The sequence below is a fragment of the Mirounga leonina genome, unplaced genomic scaffold (assembly GCF_011800145.1).
Source record: "Mirounga leonina isolate KUSES-001 unplaced genomic scaffold, KU_Mleo_1.0 Mir_150, whole genome shotgun sequence".
Taxonomy (NCBI): domain Eukaryota; kingdom Metazoa; phylum Chordata; class Mammalia; order Carnivora; family Phocidae; genus Mirounga; species Mirounga leonina.
Window position 1 is genome coordinate 5,784,023 of NW_023270374.1, and position 21,020 is coordinate 5,805,042.

Sequence of the window (21,020 nt, forward strand, 5' to 3'; positions counted from 1 at the left end):
TTTTCCTTCTCTTCAGCGTTCTTGCTTCTAATGCACTCTGGCCTCTCCTGATCCATGCTGCTCCTGTCCTCCGCCTGGCCTCCGCCTGCCCTCAGCTTGCCCTATCTCGTCAGACAGGTCCTGTCCAGGGATCAAGGAGGTAGACAGACAGAACATTCCACCTGACTTGTTCCCCACAGGTCTCAGCAGGAATGGATGTGCCCCACGCTGGGAGGGAAGCTGAGCAGGGAAGGGAATTGTTGCCTAGCAACAGGGCAACCTCCCTCTTCAGAACTTTTGTGCAGAAATGCAGGAACAGACAACTCAACCTCCAAAAAGAAGGGGCCCCACAGACGTGGGTCCTGATCACACAGACCCAGACTAGAGGCAGCGACCTGGCATGCTGGCCAAGGAATTTTCCGCAAAGATGATCGAATATTGCACCTAATCACCCTGAGCATGTTCCAACAGAAGTCTCAGTCCTGTCTGTTTCTGTCAGATGAGAAACAAAGACCCACTTATAAGTCAAAAAGTGATAATGGAGAGGCTCTGGCTGTTAGGAAACCCAAAGTTTATTTTTGAGCCCAATTGCTACAACCATTCTCAGCCAGCTATGATGGAGTTTGTTTTTTCCCTTTATTTCCCTTGCTTCTCCATCTATTTCTTAGTTTCTATGTCTTGTCATGAGTTGTTCCAAGTCTTACTTTATCTGTGCTTTATTGTATTTATCCTTTTTTGGGAAGTAGATATGGTATGTAAGTGCTGTCCAACAAACCTTCTGTGTTGGAAACATTCTATATTCTGCACCATCCTATATGGTAGCCTCCGGCCATCTGTGGCTAGTGAGCACCTCAAATGTGGCTAGTGTAACTGAGGAACTGAATTTTTAATTTAATTTAATTAGTGCAAATTTAAATAGCCACACTGGGCAAGTGCCTACCATATTGAACAGCAAAAGGACACCAATCACTGAATGACATTTTTTGAGGAACCTCTATAGAGTCATCGAGTGGTCTTGATTAAGAGACTGGTGTTGTTGGGTAGATGGTAGCTGGACTGTGAGCCCTGTGTGAAACCACTGAGGAAACCCAAGAGAAACAGGATTATATCAGCAGCCAGAGCAGACAAGTCTATGGACGCAGAACTTTGGAACTTTTGAAGTACCAAGTTGGATGGCTGGGCACTGGCAGGGTTTCCAGCTTAAAATGAAAACAGCAGTGGCAACTGAGGACTCCACAACCAGGCTCATCCTCAGTGCTGAGGCCCAAGAAGTCAGCCAGGGCCTTCAGCCAGGGGCCCTCCTCATTACCCAGATGCCCTGTCATCCTGCCCACTCCTGGACCTCCCTTGGTAACTGAGTCAATGAAGACAGAAAGATAAACCATGAAGGACTCTTTTCCTCGGAGCTGCCTCCATACATCCCACAATCCCCCTTGCACTGTGACCCTGATGCACACTGGAAGCCATGCTCCCTACAGCCTAGGAAGAACTTTCTGGAACTCCAAGTCTTTCTCTTTAAAAAAGCAGAATTCTGTGAGATTCTGAGTCTTACCCCTGGAGGCTGGGACTGGAGGACTTCCGCTGCCTCCTCCTCACTCAGACTCAGCTGCAGCCAGATCGGGTGGGTGTGGAGAAGCCGGTCCAAAATGCTGAGCCTGTTGGAGAGGCTGTCATAGCCAGAGTCCCGCGGATAGGTCTTCACATCCTTTTCTTCGGAAAAGCCATCATCCTTGTGTCTTACCATGCTAGGAGAAAGAGAATTGGCAGGGGTCAAATGGCCGCAGCCCCATTTCTCTGACGAGGAGACCATCCTATAGTCTCCAGGCTAGAGCTGTCCTAGCCCATACTCCATCTTTCATCCCCACCTCACTTGTCTTCCCCTCCAGCCTGAAAGCTTTCTGGGGGCAGAAGCCATATTAGTTCTCACTCCATATCTATACTATTAAACAGAATATTTGACAGACCCAACAGACCTTCTATTTCTAACCCAGTTTTCAGAAGGTTCTAAACATCCTGAATGCTGTTGAGTCTGTCTTCTGGCATTAAACCATTTCACCATTTGAGCACAGAACCCTAAATGCTACGTTCCATATGGCAGCATGAGGTCCTATGGCTCAAAAGCATATATCATAAGCACAACCATGGCATGCTCTAAAAGCAAAAACAAAACATTCACACTCACTCGTGCACACTCATTTTTGTACCCGAATGAACTGGATTTCATTTCTTTTCACACATCTAGGCATTTTTATTACTAATATTATTTGTAATGAAATCTTACAGTTGAATAATGCTGTACTATTTATAAAATCATACTAACATAAGTTCATTATTGCCATAAAGTGGAAACAGCCCAAATTTCCATCACCTAATGAATGGGTAAATAAAATGTGGTCTATCCATTCAATGGAATTTTATTCAGTCATAATATTCATTCATTCTTTTTATGAATGGAGTACTGATGCATGCTCCAAAATGGGATGAACCGTGAAGACTTCATGCTAAGTGGAAGCAGCTAGAGACAAATATTGTGTGATTCCACTTACACAAAATATCTGGACTAGACACAAATAGAGAAAACAGAAAGATTAGTGGTTGCTTGGGACTGGGGGCGGGGGCGGGATGGGCAGTGGTTGCTAATCAGTGTGGAATTCCTTTTTGAGGTAAAGAACATGTTCTGGATCCAGACGTGTTGATGGCTGTACGACTTTGTGAACGTGCTGAAAATCACTGAATTATACACTTTAAGGTATGATCTGTGAATGAAATCTCAGCTAAAAAAATATCATATTGATTTCCATAGTTGTCTTTGGGTGCCAACGCTAATCCTGTGACTGAGTATGTAATCCCCATTTTACAAATGAGAAAACTGAGGCCCAAGAAGGTATTGGGCTGTCCAGAATTATAAACACCCATGAAATGGAAGAGCTAGAAATTCAAGAGGTCTGGTGTTCCTCCAACTTTACAGGTAACAAGTAAGATCATGAACACAGGAGAGCTTATAACAATGTGGGGTCTACTATGTGCCAGGTCCTTTGCAAACATTCTATCATTTCCTTTAAAACAGCCCCCAAAGGCAAGTACCAGGAATCCAGCATTAAAAAAGGGGAGGTGGGGGGGGGGGGGACAGGGAAGCCCAGACTGCTTGAGTAACTGCTCAAAGCAAGGATATGCCTCTGGTGAGAGTGAGTAGGTGGGAATTCCAATCCAAAAGCGCCTGGCTCTGGTGTCTCTTTCCCTCTACCACGCCCTGACTCTCAATGAGCTGGTCATCAACATTGGTCCTGGAGTGGCCAGTGAAAAATAATAGACTTGATCATTCACATTTCAAGGGGCAAGTTCAGGTTAGGGTTCAAATGGTCTTCAAACATCTAAACCCAAAGAAACCCAAATGTGTGGCCTGAATGAAGTTTTCAACATTGTGAATTATGAGGATAAAGCCAAATGATAGGCAAGAGTGGGAAAATGTTAAAAAAAAAAAAAAAAAGTGTGCTCTTCCCATGTGGACCACTCCACTCCTAAGAGGTGGGACTGACTACAGAAGAAGCCAACCTAAGGCAATCATTTTTGGGTAAGCAGGCTCAGTATCAATACCCACAAGGATAGTGCACCGGCTGGCCAGACCCCCATCCTAATGTCTTCCCTTCCCTGCACATTCTTGACTTTCTGCAGATCTGAAGAATCTCATGCTTCCATTCAAGATTTACATTTTGTTTCCCCTTAAAGTTTTCCTTTACCTTTGCTACAACTTTCCAGATGGGAGAGTCTGTGCCAAAAAAGAGCAGTTTCTCATTCTGCAAATGCCATCCCAGGGCCTCCAGGTATTTTGAAGTGAATCTTTGCAGCTATAAGAAGGCACTCTTCAAAATGAAGTGGCATTAAAATTCCTTTCACATGAGGTAAATGGAGGCAACTTTAGAGCAGTGATTCTCAATGCTGGCTGCCTATAAAATTGCCTGGAGCTTAAACATGTTTTGATGGCCAGACTGCACCCCAGATCAAATAAATCAGACACTTTGGGGTGGAACACAGGCATCAGAATTTTAAAAATTTCCCCAGGCAATTCCAACTTGCCGCCAAGTTTACAACCACTGCACTGGATTGGCGCTTGAGCCTAAGAGAAATCTCCTGGGGTTTGTTAAGCTACAGATTCCTGGTTTCAGCCCCAGAGGGTCTGATTCCACAGCCCTGGGGTGGGGCTCTGCATTTCTAACAAGCTCCAGGAGATGCTGATGCTGCAGTCTGAGGAGCATTTGCTTGAGATCTAAGAGTAAAATGTGCACTGGAACCCAGAACCAGTGAGGTGGGGTGGTTTTTTCTTTTGGGGGGTGGTGAGGATGGTGGTAACATGCCCCTGAAAGAATTCTCCAAACCTAAGTAAACTCTCCATCCCTGCCATCTCAGGCTGGTGATATTTTACCAAGAGCAAATTCTACCATCTCTAACATGGCAATCCTAACACTCATGTGTGCGGTGAGTAAATATGTGGATGCTTCTTCCTACCTTAGAAGGGCACGTCCTGTGACAACTCAGTTGTTCAAGAGGTCTTTGTCCTCACAACCAACCTCAGCCTAAAAAGCCCGGGTCCAGACAGGAAGACAGTGAATAAGATTCATGGGGCTTCATCAAGGAGCAACCATAAATTAGATCTTGTCTTTGCAAATGACTAAGCTAACACCTTTCTTTCACCCTCCGACATTTGGGGTTTATAGTGTATTATCATAAGATAGACTGAAAGAAAGAATGAAAAAAGACCGATTGGCTTTTATCAGAGACAACCTTCAGGAAAGAACTAATGAGGGAAATGAATCTGTATTGGACACTGTTGGTGCGCTGCCCCGTTCCCCTTTACCAGCCTGGGGACCTATGCCCCCACTGTGGTGGGTGCTGGCTGCCCCCTTGTCCTGGTCATACCTGGAAAAGTATACATGCTCCCCTGGGATCTGATGCACTAATGACATACTGATACAGGGCGTAGAGGAATGGCCTTTTTGCCTACAGGCAAGACAACCCCGGGGTGCTCTTCATGTGGCAGAGCTACCTGTGGCATCAGGCTGAGGTTACCCTCCAGTTGCCCCCATATCTCTGCCTGGTTTCCTACTCATCCCAGACAGCCCTGCTCACTCCTTCATAGGCTGCTCCTGAGACCCTATCTCAGTAAATCACGGCACAGGAATCTGCACCTTGGGCTCTGCTTCTAGGAATTCAACCTAAAACAGAAGCTGCTGAGATTAATAGAAACCAGTGATTCTTAAAACAGATGTCTGCCTGCACATATGGGGGGGGGGGGGCAAAGAATGAGTGGTTTATAAAAGATAAATCGCTGTGATATAATTCAGGAGATTCTAATGATGACATGGTCACGGTCAGCCACCCGGCACATGAGACCCACCTCCCCTTTTGAGCTTTGTCTCTCTAATCAGCAAGTGGTAAATAACATCTCCGGCACAGTGTAGAACTGATATAAGCCATAATCCTGGGTGGGCGTTAACATCAGCACATGAAAGATTGTTAGGGAACAGAACATTCAGTCTTCAAATATCTGCCCGCAGATTACTTTTCATGAAGAGGAAAGGTACCCCGACAATGCAGAAATCTTGAGACACCAACTTTTCTTTTTTTTAAAGATTTTATTTATTTATTTGAGAGAGAGTGAGCTAGAGACAGAGGAGAGGGAGAAGCAGAGGCCCCGCTGAGCAGGGAGCCTGACGCAGCGTTCGACCCCAGGACCCTGAGGATCACGGCCTGAGCCGAAGGCAGACGCTTAACTGACTGAGCCACCCAGGTGCCCCTGTGAGACACCATCTGAATAAGCCATCAGCATTAACTTCTCCAATAATCAGGCACCTGACATCATGTCCCCCCAGTATGATGCTCTGAGAATGTTATAATAACATCTAGTTCATCCTCCTGCCCCAAAACATGTTTAACTTGAATCTACACAAGAAAAAACAAACAGACAAATCCAAATTCAGGGACTTCCTGCAAAACCACTCGCCTGAACTCTTCAAATTATCAATGTCACGAAAAATTTTTAAAAGGCTGTGGGATTATTAGAGATAAAAGGAGAATAAAGAGACATAAGAGAGATAAATCTATTGAGTGCACAGAATTGATAACATATGGCATCAGAATAAAAAATAGCTATAAAGGACAATTGGGGATATTTGAATAAGGGTGTATAACAGATACACTGTATTAATGTTTAATAATTTCCTGAGTGTGATACTGTTATTTATGTAGGAAAATGCTCTTGTTCTTAAGAGATGCAAACTGAAGAATTTAGGGTCAAAGCGTGAAAATGTTGGAAAGTAAATGTCAAATGGTCAGCCTCCCATTCCCCTCCAAAAAAAGGGGGAGAGGAATATAGAGGTAAAGGAAATGTGACAAAACTTCAACGATTGGTGAATTTAGGTGAACAGTACTATTCTTAACTTTCCTATAATGTTTGAAATTTCTCAAAATAATACGTTGGGGAAAATATCTACCATCTCCCTGGGTTTATGAGTATGAAATTCATTTATTTATTGACTATTATTACTATTTCCAAGCATCTAGGCCTGCTTTCATGGGGAGATAAAGCTCAGGTATGGATTCAGTGAGACCCACACCCACATGTGAAAATACTGGGCAAACCACAGAATGCCTAACCAATGTCCCTCTAGGAGCAGAGAACAAACTCTGGGCACCTCAGATACTGTATCTGGCCTCATTCCAATGGACCACGGCCTCACGCCTCTGAAACAGTGGGGGACAGGCCTCTCCAGCAATAGCTACATTCTGGTCACACCCAACTTAAGGCCCTTTTGAGTGTGGGATGAGTGTGGGCTTTCCACTTGGCTATATTCCCTTCATTCCCAGGCCCAGGTGTTAGCAGCCTAGACAGGAGCAAGAAACTGCAGAAAGCATGTTCTAATATAGGACAGGCAGAAAGACATTAGGTCTACTTTTTTAAATTTTACAGAATCAAATTCATCTCAGAGAAAAATAATTTGCAGCAGACTTTCCAAATGATGCTCTTTCTTGTCCTAATCCACAACTCCAGAGGATGGCATGACCTATCAATGCAGCTTCCAATGACCAGGGTCCCAAACATCACATAGGAGGACTATACTTTGATTTTACAATCCAGTCTTTTTTCAAGCAAATGACATCGAGAACCAAGCAATATATAAAGTACATAAAACTCAGATGTAGTTTGTCTCTGTAGGAAAAAATACAGGTGCAGTAAATATAGCTAGAAACCTTCTATACATCAGAATCTTATTGCAGCCAATGAAGAGCAAAAAAAAAAAAAAAAAAAGCTTTAGGGGGCTAGATACAAGGCATAATGCCAAATTTTTACCATCAACAAGGTGGTACCTTCCATTTGACTAAAAGGTCTCAGCACAGGTGCAGTGCTCTGGATGGTTCTATGCTCAGGACATGGGGACAAAACAAGTATACACAAAAAACAAAAAGCCAAACCTCTGTGTGCGTTAAAAGCACACCTTCATTAAGCTGAACAATTATATTTTTTCTTTTTCTTTTTTTTTAAGATTTTATTTATTTGTGTGTGAGAGAGAATTTGAGAGCGCACGTGTGAATGCGTGTACACAAGCCAGAGGGAAGGGGCAGAGGGAGAGGGGGAAGTAGACTCCCCGCTGAGCAGGGAGCCCCACTCAGGGTTCAATCCCAGGACCCTGGGATCATGACCAGAGCTGAAGTCAGACGCTTAACCGACTGAGCCACCCAAGCGACCCTGAACAATTATATTTTTTAAATGGACAATTTATATCAACAACCATGGTAAGATACTCTTGATTATTTTTTAAAGACCAAAGCTGTCTCAGATAAAGACAAAATATACTACGAATTTGTCTTTCTAAAGCAGACTGTTAGATCATAGTTCAACTAAAAAGAGATGGATTTAGTTAATTAACAGCTTCTAAAAACCTTTCATAGAATCAGTGGCAAGTCCTCTGGAATTAAACAAGGCAGGCGGTGACTCTAATCAAAGTAATGCTCTACTAAACCACTTCTTACGGTTCTCTGGCTCATGCAGAAGCATGTCTGCATGTGTGAGTATGTGTGCCTCCCCGCAAACATTATCCTGTCTGCCTTGGAATTTGGTACTACCAAATGTGGTCTACCTTCATGGAAAAGCCACTCTTATATTTTATTTAGGTATTCTGTTTTGCTTCCACTTACAGAATTAATGGGCCTTGTAAACTGGGACATCTGGAGACATTTAGACGACCAAGTCAGCAGGATAGGTTGAAGGAAGGACTATCACGACCTCCTAAAATATAGCTTGGCTTTTGACTTTTGTCTTCTTCTCTACTATCCAATTCCTGGCCCCAGGTTCCACCCCTGGTCTCCTCTATCAGGCTTTAGCAAGGTGTGGAAGGTGATTCTCTCTTGGAAGAGGACTCCCTGCTTGCTTTGCCTGTTCCTTCCAGACCAATCCTGGCCATGCACTTGGGGCTGAGTAACCCAGAAAGGCCACCTCAGCTTTGTATCTTAAGTGGTGAGTGGCAGGATCCACCCAGGTCTTACCTGGATTTCCAGCAAAATGCTCCCTGATAACTCAACCTTTAGGAAGACTCAGTGCTCTTCCTGCAACCTGAGTGCTGGGTCCTTGAAGGTCTCCAGTGGACCTTCCCAACTTTTTAGAAAACCAATAGTTGTTCCTTGTTTACATGCTAAGCGTCTCATAAACATCATAGAATGAATCATGACAAATTGATAGGGTTAATTATAATCAATAAATTGCTGAGCCCATCAATGAAACACAACAAAGCAAAAATAAACAACAAAAGCAGAGCCTTGGCTTCCAAGGTGCCTTTGTCCAGGGCTTAATTATTGCCTGCCTCCCTAACAAAGAGCTCCAGTCCTGCGACAAAGTGAAGAGCTCAAAAACAAAACAAAACCATATTTGGTGGGAAATTTTGCTATGTTATAAATTCTCTATGGTTTATTAAAATTGACACTATTTCCCAAAGAACGTTGGATATACCAAAGTCACACATGGAGGCACAGTTTTTATTTTAATGTCCAGTACTTATTTAAATAGCTGCTGTAGGGCGCCTGGGTGGCTCAGTTGGTTAAGCGTCTGCCTTCAGCTCAGGTCATGATCCTGCAGTCCCAGGATTGAGTCCCACATCGGGCTCCCCCCTCGGTGGGGAGTCTGCTTCTCCCTCTGACCCTCTCCCCTCTCATGCTCTCTCTCACTCTCTCCCTCTCAAATAAATAAATAAAATCTTTAAAAAAAATAGCTGCTGTATTTAGTGTAGTCCGCAATTATGGCAGGGATATTAAATTTACTTCTTTTTCCCCAATTTTTTTATTGTGGTAAAATACACACAGCATAAAATTTACCATCTTAACCATTTTTATTTTTTATTTTTTTATTTTTTGAAGATTTTATTTATTTATTTGAAAGAGAGAGAGAAAGCACAAGCAGGGGGAGGGGCAGGGGGAGAAGCAGGCTCCCCGCTGAGCAAGGAGCCCGATGTGGGACTCGATGCCAGGACCCTGGGATCATGACCCAAGCCGAAGGCAGATGCTTAACCGACTGAGCCACCCAGGCGCTCTATCTTAACCATTTTTAAATGCACAGTTCAGTAGGGTTATGTATATCCATATTGTTGTAACAACCATCACTACCATCCATCTCCAGAACTCTTTTCCTCTTGCAAAACTGAAAGCTATGCCTAGTAAAAAAATAACTCCCCCCACTTTGGGAAACAAACCCTTTACTTTCTGTCTCTATGATTTTGACTCCTGTAAGTACCTCATATAAGTGGGATCATACACTATTTGTCTTTTTATGACTGGTTTACCAAATTTACTTTTTAAAATATATGTCAAAGGTGAGTCAATTTAAAGAAAAATGTTAAGTACATTAATAATAGGCAAGATGGTGCAACAGTAAGAGAAAAACTGTGGCACAGTGGGTGGAATTTGGGCTGAGACAATCTGTATTAAAACATAAGAATATTTCCTCCATATTAATGTTTATAAACCTTGCTCTTGGACTCAAGGGGGGAAGATGATCCCCAAAAAAGCATCTATTTGCCATTGCTTAGCTCCCTCCTTGACTGGGTTCAAGCTATTCTGGAGTGCCCATTGGACACTGGCTCCAACCCCCTTGTCAAAACCAAGGTCAGATCCTGTTCCCTTCCCATCTCCTGCAGCTGCAAGTAATCTTTTGGCACATTTAATTCCTTCACCCACTGTGTATGCACCTCTGGAGCACTTACCCCATTTTGCTCTGCATTACACTTATTTCTCTCACTAGCCTAGCTTCACCCCCCAGGTAGGCACTGATCATATGCCCGCTCTATGCATGATGGGGGACTGGGTAGGAGGTCATCTGCAAACAATAGGTTTATTCCTTGAAAGTGAGTAAGGGGAGAAGCTCAGTGGGCAACGAGAAACATCATGAGCACAAGGTCTCTCCATCAGCTTCTTCCTGGATCCCCCATGCATAACTTCTGATTCAGGCCTTCCCTCAGCCAGACCCAACAATAGAATCCAGTTCCTCAGCTCCAGTCTCAGGAGACAAAAGGTTCTTGTTTCTGTGTTTATCAGGAAATGGGTGGCAAAAATCACCACAGCTACTAAGATCCCCCTGGTCTTTGGCCATCTGAAGGCCTGCGGCGAGAAAAGGAAGCAGCCCAAGTCCTTCCAGAACAACACATCCAATGTGTTCGCAGCTCCTTCTTCACTGTTCATGAATTTCCTTCATGGACAGCCCCTCCAACCTCCCACCAGCTGGCAGGGGGTGGGCTTTGGATATAAAAGTCAATGCTGAGTTTTAGCTGACATCCACTAACACAGTGCATTAGTGATACATGCTCCATTCAAGGTTCCCAAATACAGAATGCCTTATCCCAACACTGGGAATGAGATTTAATTCCAACAAAAGAGGTTGACATGTACCAGCTGGTTGAACACAGAGAAGATAGGAGTAAAAGAGTATTGGCAGGAAAGCTGCCTTCTGTTGAGGTATGGAAAAATCCAGAGTGGGAACCCCCCACACACACCTATGGGGGGCTTTAGCATCAGTTCTCAACAAAGTTCTCATTTACCTGGAGTCAGAATGCATCAACATGAGAATTTCCTACACATGTGAGTCAACATCGAGGTGCTAAGTTTTGCATGGTTTTATCTGGTCAAGCCCGATTCTGGCCTCCCCTCAGCCTCATAATCTCCAGGGGTTTGGTAGAAAGAGCACCTACAGTCCTCTGCGATCAAAGCCTCCGTTGACTCTTCCTAACTGTGAGGCCTTGGCCTATTATTACAGGTCACTCAGACTCAGTTTCCCCATATCTAAAGATGGAGTCTTACTGGAAAAAGGAATCTGTTACTAAGACAGACAAAGCCTGAAAAGAACGGACTCTAAGAGTCTGAAATGTCCTGGGAACTATGAGTAAAGATTCTGTTCAGCAGAGTTTCCAGGATGTCTCTTTCACTGTCCCCTAATTTCCAGAAATTAAAAAAAGAATGCAAGGTGACGCATTTCCATTCTAGGATACACAAAGACTATTCTATAAACACAATTCCGGAGCTTGTTTGGTTAGCACTTAATGTGAACCTTCTTGAGGATGGCCCCTGGTGGGTCCTTGCAGCTGGAACATTCTCCATCCACCATTAGGGTCTAGCCCCAACCTGGACCCTAGTGCTTGCCATCTCAACTTATAGATGGGAAAAAGAAAGGATGAAAAGCTTCCTCTCTTGATATTTCTGTAATGGAAGCCTCCCTTCCTCATTCTGCCCATGTGAAGACTTCAGCCTTTTCACATGATGTTACTTCAACGGGCCTCAAAGGCAAGAAAGGTGCAGCCTGGGGCATGGCACTGCCCGAGGGCTCAGGCTTCCAGCTACAAGAGACCAGTGCAAGAGTCTTCTTAAGAATTAAGCACCAGACAGAAGTTGGAGTCTTGTGTCTGCCATGGCCTTGCTCATGGAGCAGTAGATCCTTGTCTACGTATCAAAAGGAAAGCAAATACACCCCAAATATCAAGCAGTGACCAACATGACAGGCTTGGTGGGAGATGAATCAAGGGCTTCCTTGATCTTTGGGGGAGAGAAGTGAGGGGTCTGTCATCAACGGTTTCTGAAAAAAAAAAATAGGAATAGAAGAGGACCCTTACGTAGAGGGACAAGAAAACAACTGTTCGCATGGAAGCGAGCCATCTGATAAAAGTTGCTGGTACAAGGACCAGTTCCAATTTCTGTTACACACACATATATACAGAACCAATGACAAATTCCCAGACAACCTGCCATTTCAAGAGTACCTACTAGTGGGCACCTGGGTGGCTGAGTCGTTAAGCGTCTGCCTTTGGCTCAGGTCATGATCCCAGGGTCCTGGGATTGAGCCCCACATCGGGCTCCCTGCTCTACGGGAAGCCTGCTTCTCCCTCTTCCTCTGCCTCTCCTCCTGCTTGTTTTTTTTTTTTTTTTTTTTTCTCTCTCTCTCTCTCTTAAATAAATAAAATATTAAAAAAAAATACCTTCTAGGGGTGCCTGGGTGGCTCAGATGGTTAAGCGTCTGCCTTCTGCTTAGGTCGTGATCTCCAGATCCTGGGATTGAGCCTCATGTTGGGCTCCCTGCTTAGCAGGGAATCTGCTTCTCCCTCTTCCTCTGCCTCTCCCCACTGCCCCTGCTCTCCCCTCTCTCTGTATCTCTCTGTCTCAAATGGATAAATAAAAATAAATAAAAAATACCTACTAGTCGTATGTCCAGTGATATCTTACTTTCAATCATGAAAACACTTCTTTGGAATTTGTGAAGCTGAATTCAACCCCTAGTCTGAAATATTTAATCCTGGAGAGGAAGGGAGGCTCAAATTCATTCTGGCCATACGTGGGCCCTGGCAAATTTCTTGGTCAATAGAAAAATTGCCAGGTGAGCTGAGGAAACTTTTACCCAACACTCAAGATGGAAAAAGTGATGGGGGAGGCCTGGGGGAAAGGCTATCCCTATAAGGATCACAGCGTATTTATCTGAGTCCGAGGGGTATTATTATTATTTTTTAAAGATTTTATTTATTTATTTGACAGAGAGAGACACAGCGAGAGAAGGAACACAAGCAGGGGGAGTGGGAGAGGGAGAAGCAGGCTTCCTGCTGAGCCGGGAGCCCGATGCTGGCCTCGATCCCAGGACCCTGGGATCATGAGCTGAGCTGAAGGCAGATGCTTAACGACTGAGCCACCCAGGCGTCCCTGAGTCCGAGGGGTATTAGAGATTCTATGGCTCAGCTCCCTACTCAAGGTCAAAATGCTAGAAACTGCCAGAACAGGGTCCAGCTCTCTGACTCGTGAGATCTTCTATAGCATACAAGTTGATATTTTAATTTCTCGAGGCCTTTTTTCATCCTTTAAAACTCCAAAAGGAAAAAGACTAAATATATTTTGGGTTGCGAGTTTTATTCCTGCCCTCGACTCTCTCTGCTGCTCTCTGAGGGAGGAGGCCTCAGCTTCCTCAAAAGGATTGCTAAAAGCACACCACAGAGGATTTTTGTGCAAAACTTTCAGGGCCTTCGGTGATTTTTCAGCTCTATCTGCAGAGGACTAGGAGGAGAGAACAACGCAGAAATGGGAACAAAAATGCACATCCGCCTCCAGGCAGGAGGAGGCACCGCCATTTTCAGAGAGGAGAAAGATCTGGTAACTTTTATGGCTTATGAACTTCCTGACATTGAGTCTCCCACTAGAGATGAAAAGGGCAGATATGGAGCCAATGCTGGCAGGGGCCTTCATTGGTTCCTGTAAAACTTAAGAAACAGAAACAAAGAACACGTTGTCCTGGCTGCCCTTGGAGCTGAAAACAGGAGAAGGAGCCAGCAGGCTCTAAGTCTTGGCCTGCTGACCTTTGACCCTGAGCAGTGGCATGCACGAGGCTTCACGGAAAGGCAAGCATTTCATGGATTTGCAGTTCTTAGTGTTTACGTGCTTTTGGTCACACTAGTATTATTTCACAGCTGGACTAAATCACCACTGCCTTCTAACCAAGCAAATATTTCGTGGTAGGATCAACTACCAGTATAATAGCAAGGCAAGGTCTGTAAGGGGTAAAACTATCTAGAGTAGGCCATCATTAAAACTGTGCGCCCAGGGGTACTGTGGACAGGGAAGCCAGCCGCTAAATTGGAAGGCGCTATCCCTCAACAAAAATGGAATCAATTTCTAGGACATACTGCATTTTCAGGATGATCAGAAACACCCTGGTTAAATCTGTGGAAAATCATGCATGACCTGCCATCTAAATGCAGAGAAAAACATTGGAGGGATACACAAAGGAAAAGAAATATGACAGTCAAAAAACAATCAAAAGTGATTTTGTCTCAGGGATTCATGGTAATCTTTTTATTTTTTATATTATGCTTTTTCTATAATGTACATGTTCTACTTGGTCATCAAAAAATAAATCTTAAATGTTCTTTTTAAAAACCTTCCCCAATATAATAGATATCACCAATCAAAACAGACTAAACAGGTGTTTGGGCATTTTTGATCTGGAGGCTTACCTCATTCTTTACTTAAGGTTAATGTGGGGGCTCATCTTTCCCAAAACCACCTCTTACCTGGAATTACCTGCTTCCTCCTGTCAGGTTCCCAGAACATCTAGTATAATCCACTATTATATCCTCATTGCATTCTATGATACTTGCTTATAATCCTTTCTCCCGGCAGGCTCCACTGTCCTGGTATTTTAACAAACAGCACCTACTTAATACATATTTTCTTGAAGTTGAACCTAATTGTTGCTACATTGGTAACAGTATAAGCAAAGAGTTGGTCAATCCTCATAGAATTCCTTGAAACCATATCATAAACACCCAGCAGTAGCTTCAAATCAAGAAATAGTTTAAGGGTTTGGGGGGGTGGGGGGAGATGAATCAAGCTAGTCATAGCAGAATATCCCAGTGGGCATGATAGGAAAATTTAAGTAATCTCTGCACCCAACATGGGGCTCGAATTCACGACCCCGAGATCTAGAGTCACATACTCTTCTGATTGAGCCAGCCAGGTGCCCCAAAGAAACTATATATTTTGATAACACCAAACACCCTTTTCAAGAGACCTAAGATACTGCAGATATACCCAATACTCTGTAGCCAGTGATTATCGTGAGCTTCCCAGGTTCTGCTGAACCAGACGGAAGCTCCCAGGAAAGGAGGAAAACCAATCTTTATGACAGGTGTGACTGGTTCTAGGACAGTCACCTGCTCTCAGATGCTGTGGGACTTGAGGACAGGCACCCAGCTCTGAACCAACGACCTGTGGCACATGCAGCTTTCCAGAGATGACAAAGGGGAAATATTTGTTTTGCTGGCTAATAGTACCCATGACACAGAAACTGTGAGAAGACAAAATGCAAACTGATTTCTGCATCTGATGACTTAAACTTGCTTCTCAACAACCTCATGAATACACTCTCCAAAATCTTCAGAAGAAAGCAGGTATAGATTAACCAAGAGTGATCACTTTGTATCTGACTTTTCAAGAGGAAAAGATGGAAAGGAGTAATAGGGAATGACATTAAATTCTGTGTCTGAAGTCACTGCAGTTGAGAACATATATTTAAAAAAAGAACATATTATTTTTTAAATATGGGAAATTGCATTGGATGCAGATGTATCCTGAGTTTCAGAGAAGAATTAAAACTCCCACTATGGCTCTACTGGATTTACGCACATACATTTCTTAGTTATGGTGCAGCTAATGACCTTGGCCAAATTAATTCATGAGATGCTGAATATTTCTGCATATAAGTACGAAACAAAGTAAAGCATAAAGCAAAAGAATCCAAGGGGAGTATTTCATTGGCAAGTTTTTTTTCTGTTATGAGTTTATGATCTAAGATTCATAAGCAGAAATATAAACAATAAAAGGTACATATGTATTTACACTACACTCATACTTTCTGGATTGTCTTCTCTTTTTATCTCCTCCCCCCAAATAATCCTTTCCATAACTTCAAGCTTTCCATAAATATCACCCAATGAACTGACTGTGGACATGCCTCATGACCTTAGTCTTGAACTTAAACATGCCAGAATTATTAAATGATGTTCTGTTAAAACTAAAGAGTTCCCATTCCTGACTCCCACAGCACTGAGATCAGTACTTGAGTCACAACATACAGGTACTCTTACCTGTCTTCATCCATCATGCTTCCAGAAGCTCTAAATCCACACACCCATTCAAATAGCTAAAACGAAAAAGCAGCCAATACCAAGTGTAGACCTGGAAAACAGAGCATTTGGAACTCCCATATGCTGTTGGTGGATGTGTGAATGACTATAATGACTGGAAAATTCTTGGGCACCATTTACTGATGTTGAATATTTAACAATCCTACAACCCAGCAATTCCACTCTTATATTCCTAACTAAGGTGTATCACCAAAAAACATGCACAAGAATGTATGTAGCAGCATTATTCAAAACAGCCCCAAAGTGGAAACAATTCAAATATCCATTAATAGTAGAATGGATAAACCAACTGTGTTGGGTTCGCACAATGGAATACTACCCAAAACATTGAATGAAAGAATTCAGAGTTAAAAGAGCACATGCTGTATGATTCCAGTGATAAGAAGTTCAAAAACAGGCAAAACAAATCTATGGCAATAGAAGTCAGGAGAGTGGTTCCCCTTGGGGTGCACAGCACTTGGGGGGTGGTGCTAGGAATGTTCTGTTTCTTGATCTGGGTGCTGCTATGTGCTATGTTTACCACTGAAAATTAATCTAGCTGCATACTTACTGGTGTGCTTCTTCTTAATCATGTTTTACTTCAGTGGAAAGGTTTTTTTTTTTTTTTTTTTAATAAAGCAGCACTAAGTGAGGATGGGTTGCTCCAGAAGGCCACAGAGCAACTACTACGGTCACCGTGGTACTTCAGGAGACTTCCTGGAGTAGAACACTGGGCATCTCTTCCTCAGACTGTAAGCCATGGATCTTCTCTTCTGACCTTGTGTTCTAACATCAGTCAAGTGGAAAAAGTGAAGGGTTGTACCAGGGACCAGAAATCTGAGCTTCCTGTGGTTTGGGTATCAATGCCATTGCATAGCTGCTGGGAAACTGAGAACTTCCTGGGGCACACAAACCCTTCCAGAAGAAGTCAGTGGTGGTGACCAACTGCTATACTATAGTACTGGGCAGAGCGGGCCAAGGTATTTTTTAATTCTGTGCATCTGATTCCGGGGTGGGGGAGAGTTGGTTGGGGGTAGAGTTTTAAGATCCTGGACATCCCCCCCACCGCCCAGTGGTCCACTCAGACTGGAGTGTACCAGTGAGGTAAAACGGGAGTGAGGGAAGGAGAGGAAGAGGGCAAACAAAGTTAACAATAGCCTTTGATGACCCGGTCCAGCCAGGCCCCCTGCATCCTGCAAAGCCAGCCTGAGCCTCATCTCATGAAGTTGCTTTGTTCAATCCCTCTACTCTACCTGTGGACAAAGGGAACTTCAGAGACTTGTCTTAGCCTAGAGATGATGGGTCCAGATGGCAATGAGGGTGGAACACTGCCTACATCAGGCCTACTGTGCTAGCCCCAACTGAAAGCAGACTGCAAAATCATGGGGGAGGGAGAGGAAAGCACAAAGCCTTTATTTCCCCACACTCCAGTCTTGGGGGCAATGAAGTGAAGAGCAGGAGGAAATAAGAAATAGCATTTAGAGAGAGCAGAAACAAGAAATCCTTGATCTCTCTCCTGGCTTCCTAGCCTCTTTCTGGTAAAACGCTAGCAGAGGGCATGGAATTGATTTAATCAGATGCTCTTCTATTGGAAGATGTTTACAACAGCCCTGAACCCAGAAGTGAGGGAGGAAGCATGGCTGGCACGTAATGGGAAGGTGCCCTGGTCCCTCTTCTTCTAGGGAGTCAGCTTAAGGCCCATCACACATGTTCAACTTTTGATTTTTTTATGCACCAGCTGGGTCCCCTAACTGCTTTACAGGGTAATGTCTTGTTTCTGCAAGTGGCTTCTGATGCTTTAATACCTTTAGAATCTCCAAAGGGCTGGCATCTTTCATTCGTCCATTCAAATACTTACTGAGTGTATGTTACATGCCAGACACTATTCTAAGGCCAAGCCCATGCTCTCAGTGTGCTTCCCTCCTCATGCTGGGAGGCAGAAAATGCACAATTTAAGCAAGTGACCATATATGTCAGATCTGTACAAGTTCTATGAAGAAAAATCAAGTCAGCTAAGGTGACGGTAGAAATGAGGGTCCTAAGGTGAATGCTTCCTGGAGGAAGGGAATTCTAGGCAGAGGGAACAGTAAGTGCCAAGGCCAGGAGGTAGGAGCCTTCTGGGCAAGGAGCCGGTGGGGCTGGAGCAGAGGGACAGAGAGGGGAGAGGTTGTAAGAAGGAGGGCAAGGGGATGGGAGGAGTCAGAGCCTGGAGCATCTCAAAAGCCATGGCGATGATTTTGGTTTTAATGAATGAAAAATACTGAAGGGCTCTGAACAGAAGTGACATGACTTGGATTTGGGTTAACAAAAGTCAGATCCTTCTCTATGCTGCTTAAATAACAGCCCAGGAAGGTAGGATGGGTGAAAGCAGAGGCACTGGGCAAGTGTCTCCTGCAGTGGTGCTGATGGGGGAATCTTACAGGTAGAGCTGTCAGGGTCTGGAGATGGACAGGAGCACAGGTATGAGAGATGGAGAAGCCCTCTGTGAGGCCCAAGCACCTGCAGGCATGGTCACTGGGATGGGGAAGACCAGGGAGGAAGCAGGGTTATGAAAGAAAACCAAGGTCTCAGTCTTGGTCTTTGTAAGTTTGAGATGCCAGATGTTGGGCTGAATGGACAGCTAGAGGCAAACACCTGGATTCAAAAGAGGACCAGCCTAGGGATATAAGTTGGGAATTCCCAATATACACAGGGTATCAAAGCCACAGACTGGATGGGATTAACTATGAAATTAAAAGAGGTCTCTTTTAATAAACAACATATTGTATTTACTTGCTGCCAGCATTGTACAAAGTTCTTTACAGATATTAACTCACTTAATCTTTCTCGCCACCCTCAAGTCAAGCTCTATTATTATCCTCATTTCAGTGATGTGCACACCGAGGCACAGAGACTTTTAAGTATCTTGCTCAAGGTTAGTGGGAGAGAGAAGGGGGGTGGGTGGAGAGGAGAAGAGAGGCTGTAGGCTTGAGCTCTGGGTGCTCTAGGATTAGGAGGTGCGGGAGATGAGGAGGAACCAGTTGGAGACCACAAGCAGCAGAAGGCGAGGAGGAAGGAAACCAGGGAGTATGGTGTCCCCAAAGCCAAGTCAATCGAGTGTCCCTGAAAGGGAAGGTAGATCAACCGTGTGGGATGACGCTGATCGGTCAGGAGGTCAGAACTGACCACTGGATAGAAAAGTGACATCCTTACTTTCACTAACCTGGTTTTGAAATTAACTTCCTCCCATTTTGAATGCAGGCAACAAATCCCAGTAGTCTGCACAGTAGCTGAGACTCTGTCACCAACAGAAACCCCACACATTTTCATTGTTGGTGAAGAAGTACTGTTTCTGGCCATCTTTGCTTCCAGAGGACAGTGTTTTCTAGACCTTGCTATTTAACATGTTAATAAAGAAGTACCTATGCTATGAAATCATGCATTTTAAGAATTCTGATCATTCTACTGCAGTAGAATTGTTTTCCCTATGTATGTCCTCCTGCATATTTTATTTTATGCACTGAAAATATTAATCTGAGAAGGGGGTCCATGAGACATGAAAAGATTAAAAATTACCTCAATATTAACTACAAAGGAGCAACCAAAAGCCAATGCAGGTAGAGAAACAGCATTCCTAACCTAGGGCACCAGCATGACACTTAGCCCAGTGTTCAACAATCGAAGGGACCATAGACACTTTGTGGTGACTGTGGCTGGGGTAGGTGAGGCTGTTATCACAGCTCACACTTGCTGAGGATGCCACAAAGGAAGGCGACGTCCATGCATCTGTGAAGCAACTGGAACGTGCCCAGCCAAGGTCCTGGGGAAGGGGGGCAATCTGTCTTCTCTCTACAGGGGTTTCACTTGAGGTGGCTCCGCTACTCTCACTCTCCCTCTCCTTTCCTTTCGTCTGCCCTTTGGGCTGCTCTGTGCCAGGCTGACCTGCTGCTTCCCTGTGGCCAGAGCTCTGCTCTTCTTTTATTTTGGAAACAATGGAAGGTCCTCTTTACCCTACCTCTCCCATATCTGGCCACCTGGACACTGTCGGGCAAAACAGAGGAATTAACAGCAAAGTCACGACTTCCTGCTTTGGCAAAATGAGCAAGAGACCCCAGCACAGAAGCCACAGCCTCATTAGTCAGACAGGTCCCACACAAGTAGAATGAGGGCCATCCTGGAGCTTTAGCTCCTAGGGTAGTTAGGAGAGTCAATGAGCTGGCTGCTGTGACGTACTCAGAACAGTGGCGGGCACATGGTAAACACCATATACATTGTTCAATTAAGACAATCTTGCCTTTTCTCTTTCTTCCCCACTAAAAAAAGCACCAAGTAAAATGCATCTGAAATTTCACGAATTCGTTGTTAACCAACATAGCATTCAAGAATAAGTGACATTAATCCGAAAAACATAGCTATTACGGAATGCTTACAGTCATTCTTAAATTTGAAAAGGAAAAGATAGAGATGTTAACGACAAGATGGCAGCCCTGCTCACCCAGCCCAGTACCTACTGCTGTCAGATGTCAAGATCGTGATGTGATGGCCACTGATGTACCATCACGTCTTCCAGCAAACCTAACATCCCTGGGCCTTATACATGGGGGGAGGGGTACTGCCACTGGTGTCCATCATCTGCAGAGCTTGGGGACTATCTTGCTGTGTTGTGTTCCCTGGATGTGGGAGAAATCAGCCACTAAAGCTCTCTTCTTTGCCCTTTGGCACCAACCGAACTCCAAAATTTATTTTAGCTCAGTAAGGCAAAGGGGAAAGGAAAATCCACTTCCATGGAGTTTGGCACTATTCTGAACGTGAGGTGGAGAGTCTTTAATCAAAAATCAAAAATTAGCCATTGGGGTCCAGGGAAATCAGAGA

At 44.1% G+C, this 21,020-nt stretch overlaps 1 protein-coding gene across 15 annotated transcripts in view; it reads right to left on the reverse strand.

The window, feature by feature from the left end:
* RIN2 (Ras and Rab interactor 2) overlaps nt 1–21,020 on the reverse strand; it is a 237,165-nt gene that overhangs the window by 41,903 nt on the left and 174,242 nt on the right. For 13 of the 15 annotated variants that reach the window (XM_035005760.1, XM_035005759.1, XM_035005761.1 and 10 more), the window contains one exon: nt 1,532–1,724. In XM_035005760.1, the coding sequence (XP_034861651.1) occupies nt 1,532–1,724 (193 nt within the window). Of the gene's footprint in view, nt 1–1,531; nt 1,725–16,130; nt 16,222–21,020 lie in introns of all 15 variants that reach the window. The other 2 variants (XM_035005771.1, XM_035005772.1) reach the window with 1 other exon arrangement.